Source organism: Schistocerca serialis, chromosome 5 (assembly GCF_023864345.2).
Source record: "Schistocerca serialis cubense isolate TAMUIC-IGC-003099 chromosome 5, iqSchSeri2.2, whole genome shotgun sequence".
Classification (NCBI taxonomy): Eukaryota; Metazoa; Arthropoda; class Insecta; order Orthoptera; family Acrididae; genus Schistocerca; species Schistocerca serialis.
This window is the reverse complement of record NC_064642.1, coordinates 13,161,561-13,183,447: the sequence shown is the minus strand read 5'-3', so window position 1 is coordinate 13,183,447 and position 21,887 is coordinate 13,161,561. Positions and strand designations below refer to the sequence as shown.

Below are 21,887 nucleotides of genomic sequence, written 5' to 3'. Positions count from 1 at the left end.
TTGCAAGTTCACATTCTGGTCGGTGTGGACACTTAACAATTTTCAAGTTTCCCCTCTCCTTATTATTTCCTCACCATGTGTTACACTTATCATTGGTGTAGCACCACTAGATGACCAGAAGTGAATACAATGTGTCCTTTTTTTAAGAATGATGATAAAATCAGTCAATGATATTTACCACACCTTCTCTTTCTGTATGTATGCTTGGAATGACTACAATATTAGTGTGATATTCAAAAAGAACTAATTCTGCTTCTTATGTATTAGACAGAAGATCGTTTTCATATAAGAGGAACAACAGTCGACCTAATACTGAGCCTTGGGAAACCCCATACGTGATTTCTGCCCAATCACAATTACGTCTCCCACGACATTCTTTGAATTACTAAGTATAAAATTCTGCATTCTTTTGGTTAGACATGACATTATCCATTGCCTGGTTATACCATCCATCCCATAAAACTTTAATTTATCTAAAATACTACGATTCACACAGTTGAATGCCTGAGACAATTCGCAGAATATACGAACCAGAGCTGTTTTATTATTTAATGCTTGTAAAATCTGGTGAGTGAGCATGTAAATGGCATTTTCACCAGGGCAACTCCTCCCAAATCCAAACTGTCATTTTCTGAGGACATTATTGTTGCTAAGATGAGACAATATTCTAGAATACAACAGCTTCTCAAAAATTACGGAAAATGATTTGAGCAATGAAACATGTCGGTAGTCCTTGACATCTCTCCTATCACCTTTCCTAAATAGTGGTCTGACAACGGCATATTTCATTGTCTCTGGAAAAATGCCTTGAGTTGATTATGCATTACATACTTAAGATAAGATTGGGATTATTGCACGGGACCAAATTTTTAGTACTCTTCCGTAATCGCCATCAAAACCAGATGAGCTTTTATTTTTGAGAGATTGTGTAATATTCTTACTTTCAGAAACGGTAGTTGGTGATATAGTCATATGACTGAATTTTATGAGAGTTTTTAAACATACTGTTGTGATTTTTCTCTTTAACTGTTTGTCGCTATACTTCCTACTATATTTAAGAAATGAGTATTAAACATATTTGCTACCTGTGAGTCATCGTTTATAGCCTTCCCATTCAGTTCAATATTACCCTGTTCTGTGGCTCGTTTCCCTTCTGTTGTTTCACTACATCAGAGTTACTGCTGTCTGACGTTAAGTGCGTATTTCTTTTTTTTTTTTACAATCTTTCTTTATAATTTCAACATTCTGCTGTGGTGACGTGTGGTTTGCGTGTTCTGACGTCGACAAGCTGTTGGAAAATATTTTCCTTATTCTTTCGCACTCATTTTAGTCGTCATATGAAAACTCGCAGTGTTGCGATGCGGCACTACCTGCGTTCCACGACAATGAGGCCACGATATTTCTAGCCGACGACTACGCCCTGAATCTCTTTATCTGTGACTAGCGTTAGTGTCGGTATAGCACGGACTGACGGTTTACCTTCGGTTAGCAGCATTATACCGACGTTTCGTCCCATGAGACACTTAAATGTAGAAAGCTCTCGCCTCCATTCTCTTAATGTAAGAGGAGCTTCCTGGAAATTTTAAGGATGTGCGATTTGTTTTCAGAAGTCGGAATCCGTGGCATCCATTGTGCAGAGGTGTTCCGATAACTAGGCAAAGCATCTACGTGTTTTACACTTACTGCCGATTAAGCTTGCAGTTTCTCACTTACTAACACGACTATCGTCATGAATGGAGGACAGCTATTTCCTTGTGACATAAGTCAGACGTTCCTGTGTCACGCTTTTTAAACTTGGTGGACCAGCGACTCACAGTCCTTACACCAACACATGGCCGTAGCCAGAGGGGCATTTTTGAGGTTCAGACCCCACTTGAGACGTTGTGAAACCCCAAAAGAAGTGATCCTAAAATCGACTGCAATGTAATATTTACTTCAAAATTACCCAGTTTTTGCTAGCGAGGCCTAGAGCGCGTTGGGAACACGGCAGCGATGAGCTAGCGGTGGTGACCACTTTGGCACCATTGAGTGGACTGAGCCTCAAAGGAATGTGGTTTGTCTGATGTTGAGTTCCGCAATTCACTTGCCACTCCAAGTGTCATCTGGCGGCATTTTGCAAACCGGTCAGGTCAGTCTGTCCAGTACAATTCGCTCCCAGTCGGGAGGGGTTGTAATTATACAGGTCCTTTGTTCAGGCAGGTACTGGAGAGCACCCATTTGAGAGCGGATGCCTCAGGTAGCCCGGAGTTACTGGAGAGAGCGGACGTACATCTCGACCAGCCAAGGGTCGTAGTTTGCGAGCACCTTGTAAAGTATTACCGAGTATCACCTCGTGCATTTGCAAGGTAATGCGGAATAAAGCATTGCCACACCAAGGTTGTGTTCCTTCTCATCACTGTGGCGTGGAAGTAGAGGGAGGGCATTGAGTCCTCTTGTATTACAGCACTCCAGACTTTGAACGCATCAGCGCAGAACCAGAGGTCTGCAAAGTGAGCTGGGCACATCTGTAGTCCTGTTAAGCCCAGGTAGGGCTGTCCCTGCGTGAGGGCTGCCGTATTTGTCACAGTTGCTGAGTCTGGACGTAGAGAGAAGACATTTATTCACACGGCGGAAACTTTGAAGTACCGACGTCGTCTCGTTTCCTGGAAACTGTGGAATCTGTTGTTGTTACCGTGGTGAATACTTTTTTAAATGTTTATTTTACATGATGTTATGTAGGAAAATGGTTCAAATGGCTCTGAGCACTATGGGACATAACTTCTAAGGACATCAGTCCCCTAGAACTTAGAACTACTTAAATCTAACTAACCTAAGGACAACACACATCCAAGCCCGAGGCAGGATTCCAACCTGCGACCGCAGCGGTCACGCGGTTCCAGACTGTGGCGCCTAGAACCGCTCGGCCACCCCGGCCGGCTGTTATGTAGGAGAACGCTACTGTACGCAATGTGCTAATCTCTGTTTTTGACGTTTATTTTTCTACATTTACATAATGCTTGCTATCTCAGGGAATTGACCATTTTGACCCAAAATTAAGTGAAGAGAAAAGTTATAAATCATCATACTGTGTTTTCAAAAAGTCTGACGGAAAACCTCGCTCTTAAATAAATATCGTGTTTTATCTGTTTAATAGAAATTGCGAGCATCAAGTTAATGCTTCTGGAAACAATAAAATTATCAGAATAATACTGAACAGAGGAAAGAAAGTTTATGTACTTGGGTACTGGTTATGTACACTATTATGTTTTTCAAAATAGATGTCCACATTGTTGAACGAAAATTGGATAAAAGAATAATTGTCTTCAGAGTTTCTACTGCGTTTTGCATACTGCATTCTTATGGCTAATACAGAGGCTTACAGCGTCTCATTTTAGAAGCTAGATTAAGGAAGGGCAAACCTACGTTTCTAGCATTTGTAGACTTAGAAAAAGCTTTTGGCAATGTTGACTGGAATACTCTCTTTCAAATTCTGAAGGTGGCAGGGGTAAAATACAAGGAGTGAAAGGCTATTTACAATTTGTACAGAAACCAGATGGCAGTTATAAGAATCGAGGGGCATGAAAGCGAAGCAGTGGTTGGGAAGGGAGTGAGACAGGGATGTAGCCCATCCCCGATGTTATTCAATCTGTATATTGAGCAAGCAGTGAAGGAAACAAAAGAAAAATTCGGAGTAGGTATTAAAATCCATGGAGAAGAAATAAAAACCTTGAGGTTTGCCGATGACATTGTAATTCTGTCAGACAGAGCAATGGACTTGGAGGAGTAGTTGAACGTAATCGATAGTGTCTTGAAAGGAGGATATAAGATGAACATCAACAAAAGCAAACCGAGGATAATAGAATGTAGTCAAATTAAGTCGGGTATTGCTGAAGGAATTAGATTAGGAAATGAGACTCGTAAAGCAGTAAAGGAGTTTTGCTATTTGGGGAGCAAGATAACTGATGATGGTCGAAGTAGAGAGGATATAAAATGTAGACTGGCAATGGCAAGGAAAGCGTTTCTGAAGAAGAGAAATTTGTTAACATCGAGTATAGATTTGCGTGTCAGGAAGTCATGTCTGAAAAAAATTGTATGGAGTGTAGCCATGTATGGAAGTGAAACATGGACGATAACTAGTTTGGACAAGAAGAGAATAGAAACTTTTGAAATGTGGTGCTACAGAAGAATGCTGAAGATTAGATGGGTAGATCACATACCTAAGGAGGAAGTATTGAATAGGATTGGGGAGAAGAGAAGTTTGTGGCACAACTTGACTAGAAGAAGGGATCGGTTAGTAGGGCATGTTCTGAGGCATCAAGGGATCACCAATTTAGTATTGGAGGACAGCGTGGAGGGTAAAAATCGTTAGGGAGACCAAGAGATGAATACACTAAGCAGATTCAGAAAGATGTAGGTTGCGGTAGGTACCGGGAGATGAGGAGGCTTGCACAGGACAGAGTAGCATGGAGAGCTGCATCAAACCAGTCTCAGGACTGAAGACCACAACAACACAGCGTATCTACAAGGTCTCTTGATCCATACTTTTTTGTGTACAATTTTCTGAAGACCTAGTTGGGTATTAGAAACAAAGGATCTTGGTCTTGCAGCTGAAATGACAGAATGTGAAAGGTAGTTGATTGTCGTCTTTTATCTTTGAAGGTCTCCCTTCTTTTTTCGACAAACGATCATTCTAAGAAACTCTGGATGTCACTTTTTTAACTTTATCCATGAACATGTCTTAAGGGAGCAACGTCTCAAGTTCATAAGGTCGTGGTCTAATGACCTCCATAACGACAGCAGCAGTTGCCACCATTCAGCTGCGTTGCTATTTTTGGTCTTTGGTTATGATCTCATACCTCATGTCAAATAAGATGGAATACCTGCGTCTCGAAAGTATCTCATGATTTCCTTGATTTATTTTTGTAATCAATAAAAATCTTCATACAACTCATAGAGCGGCCGGTTTCGTTTCGTCTCGATTTTTGGGAATGTCTTAGCGTGCGAATTATCATTAATTTTCACTTGCTTCCAAATACTCACGAATGAAATTTACTTAGGCAGACGCCTGGTCATCTTTTGGTCGTCCACTGCTAATGTGGTAGTAGTTGTCGTCTCCAGTCCAGAGACTGCTTTGATGAAACTCTCCATACTACTGTATCCTGTCCAAGTGTCTTTGTCTCCGAGTAACTACTGCAACCTACATTCTTCTGAATCTGCCTAGTGTATTCATCTCTCTTGGTCTCCCTCTACGATTTTTACCCTCCACGCTTCCCTCCAGTACTAAATTGGTGATCCCTTCATGGCTCAGAACGTGTCCTACCAAATGATCCCTTCTTCTAGTCAAGTTGTGCCAGAAATTCCTCTTCTCCCCAATTCTATTCATTACCTCCTCGTAAGTTACGTGATTTACCCATTTAATCTTCAGCATTCTTCTTTAGCATCACATTTCGAAAGCTTCTATTCTCTTTTTGTCTAGGCTATTTGTCGTCCATATTTCACTTCCAAAATGTCTACACTCCATACAAATACTTTCAGAGAAGACTTCCTGACACTTAAATTCATACTCGATGTTAACAAATTTCTCTTCTTCAGAAACGCTTTCCATGCCATAGCCGGTCTACATTTTATAACTTCTCTACTTCGACCATCATCAGTTATTTTGCCTGCCAGATAGAAAAACTCATCTACTACTTTAAGTGTCTCATTTCCTAATCTAATTCCCGCAGCATTACCCGACTTAATTCGACTACATTTCATTATCCTGGTTTTGCTTTTGTTGATGTTCATCTTATATTTTCCTATCAAGACTCTGTCTATTCCGTTCAATGCTGCTGCTATGAATTGAAATATCAGATGTTGAAATATCTTTCCGCACAATTACAATGGCGTTTGCTTTCAACACCCATAAGATCTTCAATGTGTCCCGCTCGAAATTTTAGTAGAATTCTCCAGTCATCATTCCGTTTTGCCACCATTTGCATTATCGATTTTGAAAATGTCGTGGCAACGTCACAAACTCGCTTTTAAGAAAAACAGCGGTCTGTTTACTTCGTTTTTCATATAACCCTGTGATACGTCTTCCCCCCCCCCCCCCCCCAAAAATGGCTCTGAGCACTATGGGACTCAACTGCTGTGGTCATAAGTCCCCTAGAACTTAGAACTACTTAAACCTAACTAACCTAAGGACATCACACACATCCATGCCCGAGGCAGGATTCGAACCTGCGATCGTAGCGGTCGTGCGGTTCCTGACTGTAGTGCCTTTAACCGCTCGGCCACTCCGGCCGGCCGTCTTCCCCACAAAATCGGTTTTTCTTAAGTTAAAATTTTAGGAACTGATGATCGATAAATGTGGAACTCGTTTTCTCCTGCGTCGTTGTAGCATAATGATCCTTCCAATAAAATATCCTACACTTTTCATGAACAAAAAAAAAAAAAAATGGCTCTGAGCACTATGGGACTTAACTTCTGTGGTCATCAGTCCCCTAGAACTTAGAACTACTTAAACCTTACTAACCTAAGGACATCACACATATCCATGCCCGAGGCAGGATTCGAACCTGCGACCGTAGCTGTTCCAGACTGTAGCGCCTAGAACCGCTCGGCCACTCTTGCCGGCCATGAACAACAGCGGTACAATTCACCAAAACTACATGTTATAAATAATTCCTTTTTCGTCTCATTCCTCTCAATGCACGTTTGCATGGCATTTTACTTCACGATATAAGGTCTACACCATCTTTTACATTCCCACATCGAGCTAATTGGCACTGAGGAAACTACGAGCCTAAACAACGGTCACGTGAAGACTGATTCCCACCTCCGCTGCTGGATTTAGCAATGGTCAATAAAAGACCCGATAGAAAGTTCACATTTTCGACAGAGGAGCAACAAAATCCAGAGAATGATTGTACTCATAAATAAAAGAAACAACAAGTGTGAATACTAAAAGAAAGAACACACCATTAACCGTGCTATTTGTATGAAATAGGTGCATGGTGATATTTGCTAACCAGCTAGATTTATGGTTGAAATGCGTCTACCTATGTGTCGCAAAAGTCAGGAAACCTCGTGAAACAGCCGACCATTGCGAGCCATAGCGATTATCACATTTGAACCTAACTGTTCTCTGTTTACCCTGTCGCGAAACGTTACAAGTTTCGTTTGTCGTTACTACCATAGCACCGAGAGGGGTGGAGTAGAGCCTAATGCACTAGGGTCCCCTTCGGGAGAGTGCATCCGTAGAGCTAGACATCTACATTCGGGCTTTCCGTGGTTTTCCAGTTCACTTTCGGTGAATGCTGGGATGGTTCCTTACAAAGCTTCCCCCTTCCGCACCCCCCCCCCCCCCGCCCCCAACGCTTTTTTCTTCTCCAGTAATAAAAAAATCCGAGGAACACTCCATCTCTAATGACCTTACCTGTCGAAGGTACGCAAAACACTAAGCTTGCTACCTTTCTTCTACCATAGCGTATGGTCGATGGACTTACGAAGTGGAAACCATGCGAGCGTTGTCAAGAATGAGCAAGGTGCCAACGCTGTTCCGTGTCCTTCTCCTCTCTTCGTGACGGTCGCTATGCTGCTTACCCAGTACAATTTAACTCACTGTTTGTCAAAATTAAAAATCGTGTTCCAAAAATCGTTTAATGCCTAGAGTGCATTTACAAAGGTAAATTGAAATATGATGGATAGCTAATTTTGGTTGTAAGTGACAATCATCTTCAGATGGCGATCACATTAAATGCTGATTGTACGCAAGCTAGGTGTACCAGTGGCACTCATCATGTACTGTCATGCATTTGTGTAGAAGCCAACACGAATGAGGAATTTGGTGCCAACAGTATCAACAGAACTGAGTCCGGCTATACACCATACCATTATGGGGCTCAGGTTGAATAAACTGGCTGTACCAGAACAGATCACATTATTCATGAATTTCGAAATGTATGAAATGCAATTTAAGGAGAAAACTTCACACAGTTTGTGATGTTACAAAATAAAAGTGATGTTGTTATTCAATGGAAAGTTGGAAATTGAGAATTGAGATTTAGCTTACTGTTTTATCAATCACAATTGGCGTAAGAATCATGGATTGACCATTGTCATAAAATATTGCATTATGAGATGTGAATAGTGTTTTTTACTTGCAGTTTCGCGTGGCTTGAGGCAGTCACAACTAGCGTGCTATTGATTAAGAAATCGCATTATCGTCTTTCTAATTACTTCATGATCGTAGATACGATCATACCCGGTTGTGAAGTTATTGTTATGACAAAACAATTTCCTAAGGGACCAGAAAGTTCTTAAGGGCGCAAAAACAACTGTAACATCACACAAAAGGGAAATTCAATATTAAAGCTGATGCAAGAAGACGATAAAACAGTTTTCTTTTTATCAATGTAACACGCACATTGGAGTGCTGATCTTGGTGTCTGTAATATTAGCAAAATGCATAATTAAAATGAAAATAATACTGAGGAGATAATAGGAATGAGCACTGCTAAATGATTCAGTATTCCCAGAACAAATATTTATTATAACTAAAACATATATCGTACCTTAAGATTAGTACTACAATGACGGTAGATTTTTATGTCCGTATCATGTCCATTGAGCGCTCTTTTATATGGCCATTGTCTTCTTTGAGTCGCTCGTGCGTCGTCACGGTAAGCTATAACAGTTCTTTACACTTCACTCAAACTTAGACATAACACGTTTTTATACATTTAGTAAAAATTAGATCAGACTGCTACAAATCTACGTCCGTCTTACTTGAGAAAAACAGTACAAGTCTTTAGCGCTCAAGGCTTCATTTGTTCTCCAGCGAACAAAATAGTGAAGGATCGTATATCTATCCGTATTTTTCTGTTTTTATTGCCGCCCAAAAGACGACGAATTACATTATTAGAAAATTCCACCGTCGCTATGCGACGCCTTATTATACATTAATCATTATTTATAAACAAGTATTTGCCTTCTGGCTGAAAGTATTAACTACTCGTATTTGCTGTTTTAATGAAGTCAAAAATAGCGAATATCACAAGTTGCAAGTGAATGACTTTTGTGATTTGCAGTGGTACAACCAGTTCGTTCAACCTGAGTGTCGCAGAAGTGTGGTGACCAGCTAGGCATAGTTTTGCTATTACTGTTAGCACCAAATTCGTTATTCATGTTGCTTTCTACTCAAATATGTATCAGTGCATGACGGTTATTTCTGGAACACTCACTTTATGTTCAACCTGCATTTAATATGATCATGATCTGAGATTGGTTACGGCTTACAAGCAAAGCTAGGTACACGACATTTTAATTTCCTGATGTAGATGAGAGCTAGGCATTAACAGGTTATTGTAAAAAGATTTTTAAAATTTCTAAACATTTTAACAAATAATAAAAAAGATCTCTTTCTCTATTCCTCAAAATGTGAGGCATTACCAACACATTATTGTTTGAAACTATGTGAGGCGCAGGCCTGTTTCAGGCCTTTCTCCACGCATTTTATCCTATTTGCGTACTGAATTTGTATACGAGACACTCTTGCTTCATTTAGTTAACGATTCAGTTTTCTTTGTCTACTTTCCACCTGTGTTGTGTATTGTTTACATGAGCGTCTAGAGAGCAGTGTGTAGCAACGTAGGCAACGCACCCCTCTAGCATTTCATTCTTCTACTAATTTTTTTTCCGTTAAAAGCGTCTGGTCTTGACTAGGGGAAGTCCTTTTTGCTGGGGCGTAAACAGGAAGAACTTCGGCGCGTTCTGGAAGAGCTGCCCGGCATTTAGAGTGCAGGGTCTTAACGCTAGTGGGCCGCACCGATTATCCTCCTGGCTGAACTTCTGCCAACAGTGAGGGGCAGAGCGGGAGGCTGGTGTCCTCAGTAGCCGAACAGGAAACCACTGGTGGAAGGGCTGAGAACTCTGACCTTTTGATGGAGTCCTCGGCTGTCCACCCGCCGTTATGCGACTGTGTATGGTTTCCCAGACACGTTTCCTCAAGCAAAAGATTATACAGGGTGATTCAAAAAGAATACCAGAACTTTAAAAATGTGTGTTTAATGAAAGAAACATAATATAACCTTCTGTTATACATCATTACAAAGAGTATTTAAAAAGGTTTTTTTTTCACTCAAAAACAAGTTCAGAGATGTTCAATATGGCCCCCTCCAGACACTCGAGCAATATCAACCCGATACTCCAACTCGTTCCACACTCTCTGTAGCATATCAGGCGTAACAGTTTGGATAGCTGCTGTTATTTCTCGTTTCAAATCATCAATGGTGGCTGGGAGAGGTGGCCAAAACACCATATCCTTAACATACCCCCATAAGAAAAAATCGCAGAGGGTAAGATCAGGGCTTCTTGGAGGCCAGTGATGAAGTGCTCTGTCACGGGCTGCCTGGCGGCCGATCCATCGCCTCGGGTAGTTGACGTTCAGGTAGTTACGGACAGATAAGTGCCAATGTGGTGGCGCTCCATCCTGCTGAAATATTAATTGTTGTGCTTCTTGTTCGAGCTGAGGGAACAGCCAATTCTCTAACATCTCCAGATACTGTAGTCCAGTTACAGTAGCACGTTCGAAGAAAAAGGGACCAATAACTTTATTGGCTGAAATGGCACAGAAATCGTTCACCTTAGGCGAGCCACGTTCATACTGAGTTGTTTCCCGCGGATTCTCAGTGCACCATAAACAGACTTTGTGACGGTTGACTTTCCCGTTAGTGTGGAAAGTTGCTTCATCACTAAACACAATCTTTGAAACGAAAGATTCATCTGTTTCCATTTGAGCAAGGATAAAATCACAGAAATCGATTCTTTTAATCTTATCAGCTGCAGACAGTGCTTGAACCAATTTCAGACGATAAGGTTTCATAACTAACCTTTTTCGCAGAACTCTCCATACAGTTGATTGTGGAATTTGCAGCTCTCTGCTAGCTCTGCGAGTCGATGGATGCGTGCTACATTTTCATCACTCGTTCTCGGCCGTCCAGAACTTTTCCCTTTGCTCAAACACCCATTCTCTGTAAACTGTTTATACCAACGTTTAATACATCACCTATCAGGAGGTTTAACACCATACTTCGTTCGAAATGCACGCTGAACAACTGTCGTCGATTCACTTCTGCCGTACTCAATAACACAAAAAGCTTTCTGTTGAGCGGTCGCCATCTTAGCATCAACTGACGCTGACGCCTAGTCAACAGCGCCTCAAGCGAACAAATGTACAACTAAATGAAACTTTATAGCTCCCTTAATTCGCCGACAGATAGTGCTTAGCTCTGCCTTTTGTCGTTGCAGAGTTTTAAATTCCTAAAGTTGTGGTGTTCTTTTTGAATCACCCTGTATATAGCCACACGTGTGCCTGCAAATTTCTGAACATTGCCCCGAGCGTGGAAATGGCGTTCGAAACCCAAGAAAATGTCCAGAATTTCTGACAAGTCCGAATGTGGGAACGGGGTGACACTCGTCTACCGTTTCCTTATCCATAGACATGTATCTCACTGGCAGATGTATTTAAACTTTATACCGGAATCTACTGTTTTGTGTTGTATTTTAAGTCCACTTTATAACGATGTCCGTTTGTTGAAACTCCACCGAAATCAAATTCTGGCTACGCCTGTGCATGATCATCATCATCACAGCCGCCTTCCATTCTCTGATGAATGTCACTCTGGTTGACATCTTATTCTGATAGCGCGTTTCTTAACCGATACTCACCGACGACCTGCGCAGAGTTCCGTTGTTTACACTGTAACAGCAAACCGTTTTCTGTTAATGCTTCCCTCCAGCAACAGCTGTAGAGGAGAGTCTACTGAGTAGTCCAGTATATGGTGTATAGCAGTGCTGCCAGGCAAATTGTGCAAATCAGCTAATTCCTTGTGCAAAACATTTCAGCTAGGATTATATTAATACACAGCGAATGGCGAGATTTGTATGTTGACCGTTCGAACTTTGTGTGCAAAAACAGTCACCCTCCAATAACTTCGGACTGGGAGGAGACTGATAGTTCGAATTCGGTCCATCGGTGTGTCGAACCCTGGTCTAATTTAGGCCTTAACCGTTTGAAACAATATTCCTTCGTTTGGATTTTACATACAATAGCCGCGCGGGGTAACCGAACAATCTTGGGCGCCTTGCCACGGTTCGCGCGGCTCCCCCCGTCGGAGGTTCGAGTCCTCCCTCGGACGTACGTGTGTGTGTGTGTGTGTGTGTGTGTGTGTGTGTGTGTGTGTGTGTCGTCCTTAGCGTAAGTTAGTTTAAGTTAGATCAAGTAGTGTGTAAGCTTAGGGACCGAAGACCTCAGCAGTTTGGTCCCATAAGACCTTACCACAAATTTCCAAATTACATGCAATAAAGATGTGTGTCTTTGATGTTTTTGAAGTGCGCTGCTTCTACACTTCAGATTTGTACGAATCGGTTTAAACTCTGCACCAAAGATGATAAATGGATAAAATCAAAAGGAGTTTTTTTATCCAATAATCTTTATCCGTTGTCGAGATGCAATGATTTAAAGTCGAGCTAAATGTAGCATGTAGAATTCGTTCTTTCGTCTTGAGCTGAATGCGTGCAAACGGTTTAAAGTGAACCAGATAAATAAAAAATGCATCCTTAAGGTAAACTTGAAAACTTGCTTTCAAAATTCTAGCTTCGGATTGATTTTCCGTGCCAACTTCTTTTCCTTTTACGCGAGCCACTTCTGTGTTTCACAGTTGTGCTAATCGGCTCAAATTTTGTAAGAAGGTAGATAAATACTCATAGATGGAAATAATGGTCGACCTGTATTTTTTTGTGGAAGTTTTATGCGCTTGCCATGATATAAGCAACATGATTCGAAAGACAATAAAAATATACTGGATCAGTCGTGAACAAAAATCTACATCGGTTGTCAAGCTATGGCAGTCTAATGTCAAAATTAGAGTAAAACTTGGGGAACAGAATGAAAAATTTTCCTATTGTAACACAAAAAATGTTAATATATCGTGGCCAGAATTAGTCATGTAAAAGAGGGCAACTAGATTTTCGACTTATCTGGCAGCTTCAAACCAATTGAAGTCAAAACCTCTTGACATATTCGCCATTTTTTACGAGTTAACCCCACTTCCCAAGCGCAGTGAGCTCTGTCGGACCCACCCTCTGTTACACGTATGGTGAGGGGTGTGAGAGCAAATAAACAGAAATTTATGTGCTTCTGGAGAGTGGGACGCATCTACAGTGGAAAGTATCCGAGAGTGAGGGTGCATCTATAATCCCAGAGTGGGGAAGTGTGCATCCTGAACGGGTGACATGATCGCATGTGTCATATTACACGATATGACGTTATGCATCAGGCTACTTCACTTGAGACGGTGAATTACATTACGTAACACGGGTAGTAACAATAACAGTTAAAAAAAGCGCGAATATGTCAAGATATTTTGATTTAAACGACTTTAAAGCTTCCAGATAAGTAGAAAGCTGGTTCCCTTCCTTCACATCCCGATTCTGAGAAGGACAAATCGGATTTTTTGTGCTACGATATTAGCGTTTGTATTTCTCGAAACAGCGTCGAGGAACTGACGAAAGCCGGGCGGGGTGGCCGAGCGGTTCTAGGCGTTACATTCTGGAACCGCGCGACTGCTACTGTAGCAGGTTAGAATCCTGCCTCGGGCATGGATGTGTGTAATGTCCTTAGGTTAGTTAGGTTTAAGTAGTTCTGAGTTCTAGGGGACTGATGACCTCAGAAGTTAAGTCCCATAGTTCTCAGAGCCATTTGAACCATTTGAACTGACGAAACGTGAACCGCTAAACTGGATCGAACAGAAATGTTTGGTCTGTCACGATGGAGACAGTAGATCACATAGTCCAACATACGTTATTAGTAATCAAGTATTTCATTGTAATAAAAGTTTTCCAGAAACGCCAAGAATTAATGAACTTTGTAACTTTTGTCACAGAGCGAACAGACAAGCATTTTTTTAAAGAATGCTGCTATTCTGAGAAAAGTGTCTTGAAATCTACAGTGCAGTATAGAATCCACCTCGGGCACATTAATGTTTTAATAGGCGTCGTTCCTTCCACTCCACACAATTGCATGGCGCCAGGCCGTTAGCTCGAGCAGTCTCACACCCCTCTCTCTCCCCCCTCCTCCCCCCCCATCCAACACCCGCACTTCCACCCTCACCCCCTTCCCGACACCCTCGCGGCTGAGGCCGCCGTAACTCTCTGCTTGCGCACTCCTCCAATTACAAGAGATAATCGCTTTCATTTATTTCCGCACGAGTGCAGACGTTGCCGTTCCAGGGCAGCAACATTCGCAATTTATTTCAATCACGGCTGAATAAAGATGAACAGACTTTCTGTGTGAAATACCCCGCAGGTAGGCGGGATAAGAAATGACCCTAAAAGCACGGCGCAAGAAGAACCTTGCAGCGAAGCCTCTGCTGTTACACTGGTGTAAGTCATTCCGACAACTTTTTCCTTATAGCGCACCAACAGTGTGAAATAAAGCTGTTTTCGGGATACGCGAAAGTATAATGAGCGTAATTACTAGCATAGTGCCGTCAATGTTGCATTTGCTTTAGCCAAATGAACAGTTCAGTGGCGTTTTGACTCTGGTGTTTATACTACAAGGTTCGCGTCTAGATGTTTTACTTCTTTCCTGAGAAGCAGAACATTTTGAAAAATGAGAATAAAATCCAAAAGTTGATATAGCTCGTTTTGCTCATCCACTTCCTTTCATTAAGAGGCAAAAAGCATTCTTCCTCTAGAAAAACAGAGCTTTTTTGTTGCGAAATATTGCAGATTGACTTTGAAGGCTGAATCTTTGAGTCGGGGTTGATCACCGAAGCTCACTTTCGGTCTTTCTCCCTGTTATAATCTGTCTACACTGGAGGGACCGACAGTTGCTTAATTAAATCCTCCTTAACCATAAAAAATTTAGAAAAAAATATTTTGGTTGCTGTATGGAGGCCCATCACGATATTGTTTCCAACTTCATTTCAGTTGCTTCTTTTATCGTAAACTACGACAGATACGAAGCGAGAAAAATTAATCACCAAAACTGAGAATATTTTTGTATTAATATAGCTGAACCCGGTACTTTTTGCGCACTGTAGCGCTAATGTACAAAGAACTATTGTTTTTAGGCCTCCGTACCTGAATCGACAGAAAAGGAACCCATTATAGGAACTTTTTACTATCTGTCTGTCCGTCTGTCTGTTAAGAACCCTTTCTCTGATGAAAAACGTTTCAATATGTCACATACTAAGGTCAGTGCAATCAAAAGATACACCCATTTATGACACCTATTTCCACATTCGCAAACTCTCTAATCAAAATCTATACCGTACTTCCCGCTGAGCTAAAATCATGAAATTTGACAAGAAACAAGGTTTCACGGTACAAGTAGGAAAAATTCCTAAACTGTCAATTTGTGATTTTATCAAACGCCAGTCTTCTGGGTTATCGGGATACATCGTAATTAACAGCTATGTTAATGTTCTATGGTGAACAGGATGTAAATTATTGAATCTTGTAAGCGCATTGTCATATCGCTGGCTTAGTTGTGGAGTATCTTTGCGGGCAGCCGCGTCTGTAGTGAGTGGAGCACGGGACACGAAACTGTTATGTTGTGTAGTGTGTGGCTCTGCATGTAGAAGCATTGTTAGTATTCAGGTCGAAGTGTTGCTACAAGTGTTATTACAGTAAAGTGATGAAATATGGAACTGATTCAGAGGAAAGTTCCTAATAATGTAATTAAAAATGAGCAGTGCCACCGATAACGTATTTGCGTATCCTCTCGTTGCGTGTCGCACAGCATCGATCATCCGCGCCGTGTTCGGTCTCCCAGGACGAACTGATGTGAATCAGCATAAATTAGTCACCATAAACGAGTGCAGTCAAGTGACAGTGTCTTGTAGCGAGCGTGAGCACGTGCGTTCGATCATCGCGTTTCCGCATTATCAACAATCAGCCGCGCCGCGACGGTTACGCGCGCGCTCGTACAAGTGAGAACTGAGAAACTGAAAAATTAACTTTACCAACAGTGTTATATCATTACTAGTGACAAGGAGGACTATTACCAGGAATCTGTATGTGTGACGAGCGTAAGAACTTTCATGCGACTATTCGGCTTCCGCATCATCAACAATCATCCGCGCCGTGTTCGGTTACGCGTACGCTCGTCCTAGTGATTTTTGTGAACAGATAATCATCCATTAACTGCGATGAACACTTATGAATTAGAATGTGAACAGTGCAACGTGCGATTTTCTTTTATCGTCTCAGAATATAGTTGTTCATACCAGACATAGAACGGTGTTGTGTTTTAACGTTGAGTGGCTCCCCTAAACCCGCCTGTATATTTCGATGGATAATTTCAAGCAAGCCAGCAGCAGTGTGGAGCAGAACAGCACGACCGCCGCGGGATTACCAGGTACGTGGTGTGGACAGGGCGCAGGGCCAAGAAACGACAAACAGATAAAAGGACCCCACCCATTCGTACTCCCGGGCGTGTTACAACCTGTTTAATAGAGTTTCTATTTGTTCATCAGTTCCGTTGTATATAATGAATGTGTCATCAACAAATCTGCAGTAGTGTACACTTTTCTGGATAACTATGTCTTCGGTTTTAAGAAGTTTATTTTGAAGGTGGCTAATGAAAACCCCCTTTAAAGAACACATTGACTGTTTCAGACTTGGAAATTCGAATAAATCAGCTATAGCGAAACATATAAATGAAACAGGACATTATGTAAGAATAGCCAACGATCTCAAAGTACTACACAATTTAGCAAAGATCTGGAAAATGGACATCTTGGAAGAAATGGAAATATTCATCCATGGCCACAAGGGGAATAACAAGATCCTGACTGAAATTACAGATTTCAAAAATTCACATTTCTTTTCCAATTTCTCTATAGTACCTTCGGAATAAAAGATGAATAACATCACAGTCTTTTCACTCTAGCCCCAGCTATAGCTTAGAAATATGTAAAATAAATAGTTCTTATATCATCATTTGTACAATAATATTGCAACTGATGCTCAGTTTGTGATATATTTCGTCAGCCTACATCTGTATTACGATAACAAGACGTGCAGAAGACATGTAAACAGGTGACACAACATAGATTGACAGATAGTTGGTCAAATCGAAACCAACCGTATTTTGACGGCCATCTTGTCCACTACACTACAGATTTGTTTTTGTGATCGTGTTTCCAAGTTACTGGTACGTTCGTGAAACAATGTGAAAAGTGATCAAGCAAGCCAAGAGAGCCACAGAAATGGAAACACCTCAGCTCGTCACAACGCGACTGCCACGCCATAAGAACAAAGTGAGTTGCTGTTACAAAACAGTTTCATGCAAACATCAGTCCAGCTTACAAAGTGACACCGCCTCTTCCTTCGTTTTCTCTTCTTCCACAGAATATCCACAGCATTTATGAAAAGACTGTTTAATACCTGTATGATTTTATTGTGAAATTGTTTTTTTTTTTTTTGTAATGCCATACAGCCTGATGATGAGGTATTCCCTCGAAACATAAGTAAATAATACGAGGGCAGTTCAATAAGTAATGCAACACATATTTTTTCTCGGCCAATTTTGGTTGAAAAAACCGGAAATTTCTTGTGGAATATTTTCAAACATTCCCGCTTCGTCTCGTATAGTTTCATTGACTTCCGACAGGTGGCAGCGCTGTACGGAGCTGTTAAAATGGCGTCTGTAACGGATGTGGGTTGCAAACAACGGGCAGTGATCGAGTTTCTTTTGGCGGAAAACCAGGGCATCTCAGATATTCATAGGCGCTTGCAGAAAGTCTACGGTGATCTGGCAGTGGACAAAAGCATGGTGAGTCGTTGGGCAAAGCGTGTGTCATCATCGCCGCAAGGTCAAGCAAGACTGTCTGATCTCCCGCGTGCAGGCCGGCCGTGCACAGCTGTGACTCCTGCAATGGCGGAGCGTGCGAACACACTCGTTCGAGATGATCGACGGATCACCATCAAACAACCCAGTGCTCAACTTGACATCTCTGTTGGTAGTGCTGTCACAATTGTTCACCAGTTGGGATATTCAAAGGTTTGTTCCCGCTGGGTCCCTCGTTGTCTAACCGAACACCATAAAGAGCAAAGGAGAACCATCTGTGCGGAATTGCTTGCTCGTCATGTGGCTGAGGGTGACAATTTCTTGTCAAAGATTGTTACAGGCGACGAAACATGGGTTCATCACTTCGACCTGAAACAAAACGGCAATCAATGGAGTGGCGCCACACCCACTCCCCTACCAAGAAAAAGTTTAAAGCCATACCCTCAGCCGGTAAAGTCTTCTGGGACGCTGAAGTGGTTATTCTGTTCGATGTCCTTCCCCATGGTCAAACGATCAACTCTGAAGTGTACTGTGCTACTCTTCAGAAATTGAAGAAACGACTTCAGCGTGTTCGTAGGCACAAAAATCAGAACGAACTTCTCCTTCTTCATGACAACGCAAGACCTCACACAAGTCTTCGCACCCGAGAGGAGCTCACAAAACTTCAGTGGACTGTTCTTCCTCATGCACCCTACAGCCCCGATCTCACACCGTCGGATTTCCATATGTTTGGCCCAATGAAGGACGCAATCCGTGGGAGGCACTACGCGGATGATGAAGGAGTTATTGATGCAGTACGACGTTGGCTCCGACATCGACCAGTGGAATGGTACCGTGCAGGCATACACGCCCTCATTTCAAGGTGGCGTAAGGCCGTAGCATTGAATGGAGATTACGTTGAAAAATAGTGTTGTGTAGCTAAAAGATTGGGGAATAACCTGGTGTATTTCAATGCTGAATAAAACAACCCCTGTTTCAGAAAAAAAAATGTGTTGCATTACTTATTGAACTGCCCTCGTACATTATTTAACTGGTAGCGGTAGATAAAAACCTTGACATATTGTATGTGTGGTGTGACGCTGCTGTTACGCACCTGGCATTCTGCGGCCCCACAGACTTGGGCTCGTAGGAGGAGCTGGCGGAGACCGCGGAGTCCGGGATGCGGCCCTCCTCCATCCCGAGCGCCGAGTGGCAGCCCCCGGAAGCTGCTGTGGGCAGAAAAGACGACCGGGTCGGTCTCAGAGGGCGCAGGTGTGGGCAGTGCTCAGGGGCTGCCAGTGGTTCTTTGCAGCGGACACTAAGGAACAGGGACACCAATAAAATAAACCTACCCTTCATTTTGCAGTTAACTGGCAGACGGAGAACATACGAGATGTGTTGGAAGGATACTAAACCAAACTGAGAGCATACTGACAAAATTTCTGTGTAGAGAACTGAACGGTCGTCATACCAGAGATTAAGTACAGGGTTATTACAAATGACTGAAGCGATTTCACAGCTCTACAATAACTTTATTATTTGAGATATTTTCACAATGCTTTGCACACACATACAAAAACTCAAAAAGTTTTTTTAGGCATTCACAAATGTTCGATATGTGATCCTTTAGTGACTCCGCAGACATCAAGCCGATAATCAAGTTCCTCCCACACTCGGCGCAGCATGTCCCCATCAATGAGTTCGAAAGCATCGTTGATTCGAGCTCGCAGTTCTGGCATGTTTCTTGGTAGAGGAGGTTTAAACACTGAATCTTTCACATAACCCCACAGAAAGAAATCGTATGGGGTTAAGTCGGGAGAGCGTGGAGGCCATGATATGAATTGCCGATCATGATCTCCACCACGACCGATCCATCGGTTTTCCAATCTCCTGTTTAAGAAATGCCGAACATCATGATGGAAGTGCGGTGGAGCACCATCCTGTTGAAAGATGAAGTCGGCGCTGTCGGTCTCCAGTTGTGGCATGAGCCAATTTTCCAGCATGTCCAGATACACGTGTCCTGTAACGTTTTTTTTTTCGCAGAAGAAAAAGGGGCCGTAAACTTTAAACCGTGAGATTGCACAAAACACGTTAACTTTTGGTGAATTGCGAATTTGCTGCACGAATGCGTGAGGATTCTCTACAGCCCAGATTCGCACATTGTGTCTGTTCACTTCACCATTAAGAAAAAATGTTGCTTCATCACTGAAAACAAGTTTCGCACTGAACGCATCCTCTTCCATGAGCTGTTGCAACCGCGCCGAAAATTCAAAGCGTTTGACTTTGTCATTGGGTGTCAGGGCTTGTAGCAATTGTAAACGGTAAGGCTTCTGCTTTAGCCTTTTCCGTAAGATTTTCCAAACCGTCGGCTGTGGTACGTTTAGCTCCCTGCTTGCTTTATTCGTCGACTTCCGCGGGCTACGCGTGAAACTTGCCCGCACGCGTTCAACCGTTTCATCGCTCACTGCAGGCCGACCCGTTGATTTCCCCTTACAGAGGCATCCAGAAGCTTTAAACTGCGCATACCATCGCCGAATGGAGTTATCAGTTGGTGGATCTTTGTTGAACTTCGTCCTGAAGTGTCGTTGCACTGTTATGACTGACTGATGTGAGTGCATTTCAAGCACGACACACGCTTTCTCGGCTCCTGTCGCCATTTTGTCTCACTGCGGTCTCGAGCGCTCTGGCGGCTGAAACCTGAAGTGCGGCTTCAGCCGAACAAAACTTTATGAGTTTTTCTACGTATATGTAGTGTGTCGTGAACATATGTCAATGAATGGAGCTACAGTGAATTTATAAAATCGCTTCAATCATTTGTAATAGCCCTGTACATGGCAGCAGCAAATAATTTTATTTGCAGAACTTAATATCTACGTTTACAGTCAAATAATCAAAGTAACACTGAAATGACGGGTATTGGTAGCAGATCAGAAAACGAACCAAAATTGCTCAAGCGAGGAAAGGCATTCGAACATCATGAGGTACCTATGCAGCTGTGAACAGGTTATGCGAAAGAACTTCCTTCCATTCTTGTTTGTCGTAGGTCGTTAGTACAATGAATCAAAAATAACAGTGTTCTAATCAGTAACGGCTGCCAACGCGAGCAATTTCGTAGTGAATGCCCTGGGTGTAGGAAAGCAACTTCAGTCACTTGATAAACGAATCCAGCTTGTTTAACAGTTGGTTTGTTACACAGCATTATTGATAAACGAATCCAGGTTGTTTAACATTAGGTTTGTTTCTCAGTATTACTAATACAAAGCTCCATTTCTAGAAATTATATACAACCGCTTTCTCGAGTCTTTTAACAGTCGTACAGCTCACACAAATACGCAAGAAAGGATATAAAACAGATCCGCTATATTATAGAATTAGCCCACCATATCTTTGAAATCTATTTGTATTAGAATCCTGGAAGATACAAAATACCTCGAAGAGAACAATGTATTCACACTAGCCAACACGTACTCAGAAAATATCGCTGTGCTCGACCAAAACTGGCCCTTCTTTGAGAGGAAGTAATGACCGCTATCGACACGGGATTTGATTTAATTTTTCTCAGAAAGCCTTTGACACAGTTCATCACAAGCAACTTCTAATGGAACTGCATGCCTATGAGCCGGCCGTGGTGGCCGAGCGGTTCTAAGCGCTTCAGTCCAGAACCGCGCGACTGCTACGGCCGCAGGTTCGAATCCTGCCTCGGGCATGGATATGTGTGATGTCCTTAGGTTAGTTAGGTTTAAGTAGTTCTAAGTTCTAGGGGACTGATGACCTCACATGTTAAGTCCCATAGTGCTCAGAGCCTTTTTTTTATTTTGCATGCCTATGGAGTATCGTATTTGTTGTGCGACTCGATTCGCAGTTTCCTGCCAGAAATGTCACACTGCGCTTGTCCATCCATTTCTGGGGTACATGAAAAAAAGTTAAAAGAAAGGAGCTGGCTTGTTATTATCGTGAAATACGGGAGAGCGTGTCATGGATTTGATAAGCGAGTTGGAGCGGCAATTACTGAAACGAAGGCGATTTTCTTTACGTGGAATTAAAATTACCTTTTCTCTCCGACGATGGCCATGTAGACTCCAACATA

General features: G+C 42.2%; 1 protein-coding gene across 1 annotated transcript in view; it reads right to left on the bottom strand.

The window, feature by feature from the left end:
- The window catches only part of LOC126481703 (epithelial discoidin domain-containing receptor 1-like), an 833,514-nt gene that overhangs the window by 442,974 nt on the left and 368,653 nt on the right, over positions 1-21,887 (bottom strand). The window contains exon 3 of the mRNA XM_050105651.1: positions 18,915-19,029. Within this exon, the coding sequence (XP_049961608.1) occupies positions 18,915-19,029 (115 nt within the window). The remainder of the gene's footprint in view (positions 1-18,914; positions 19,030-21,887) is intronic.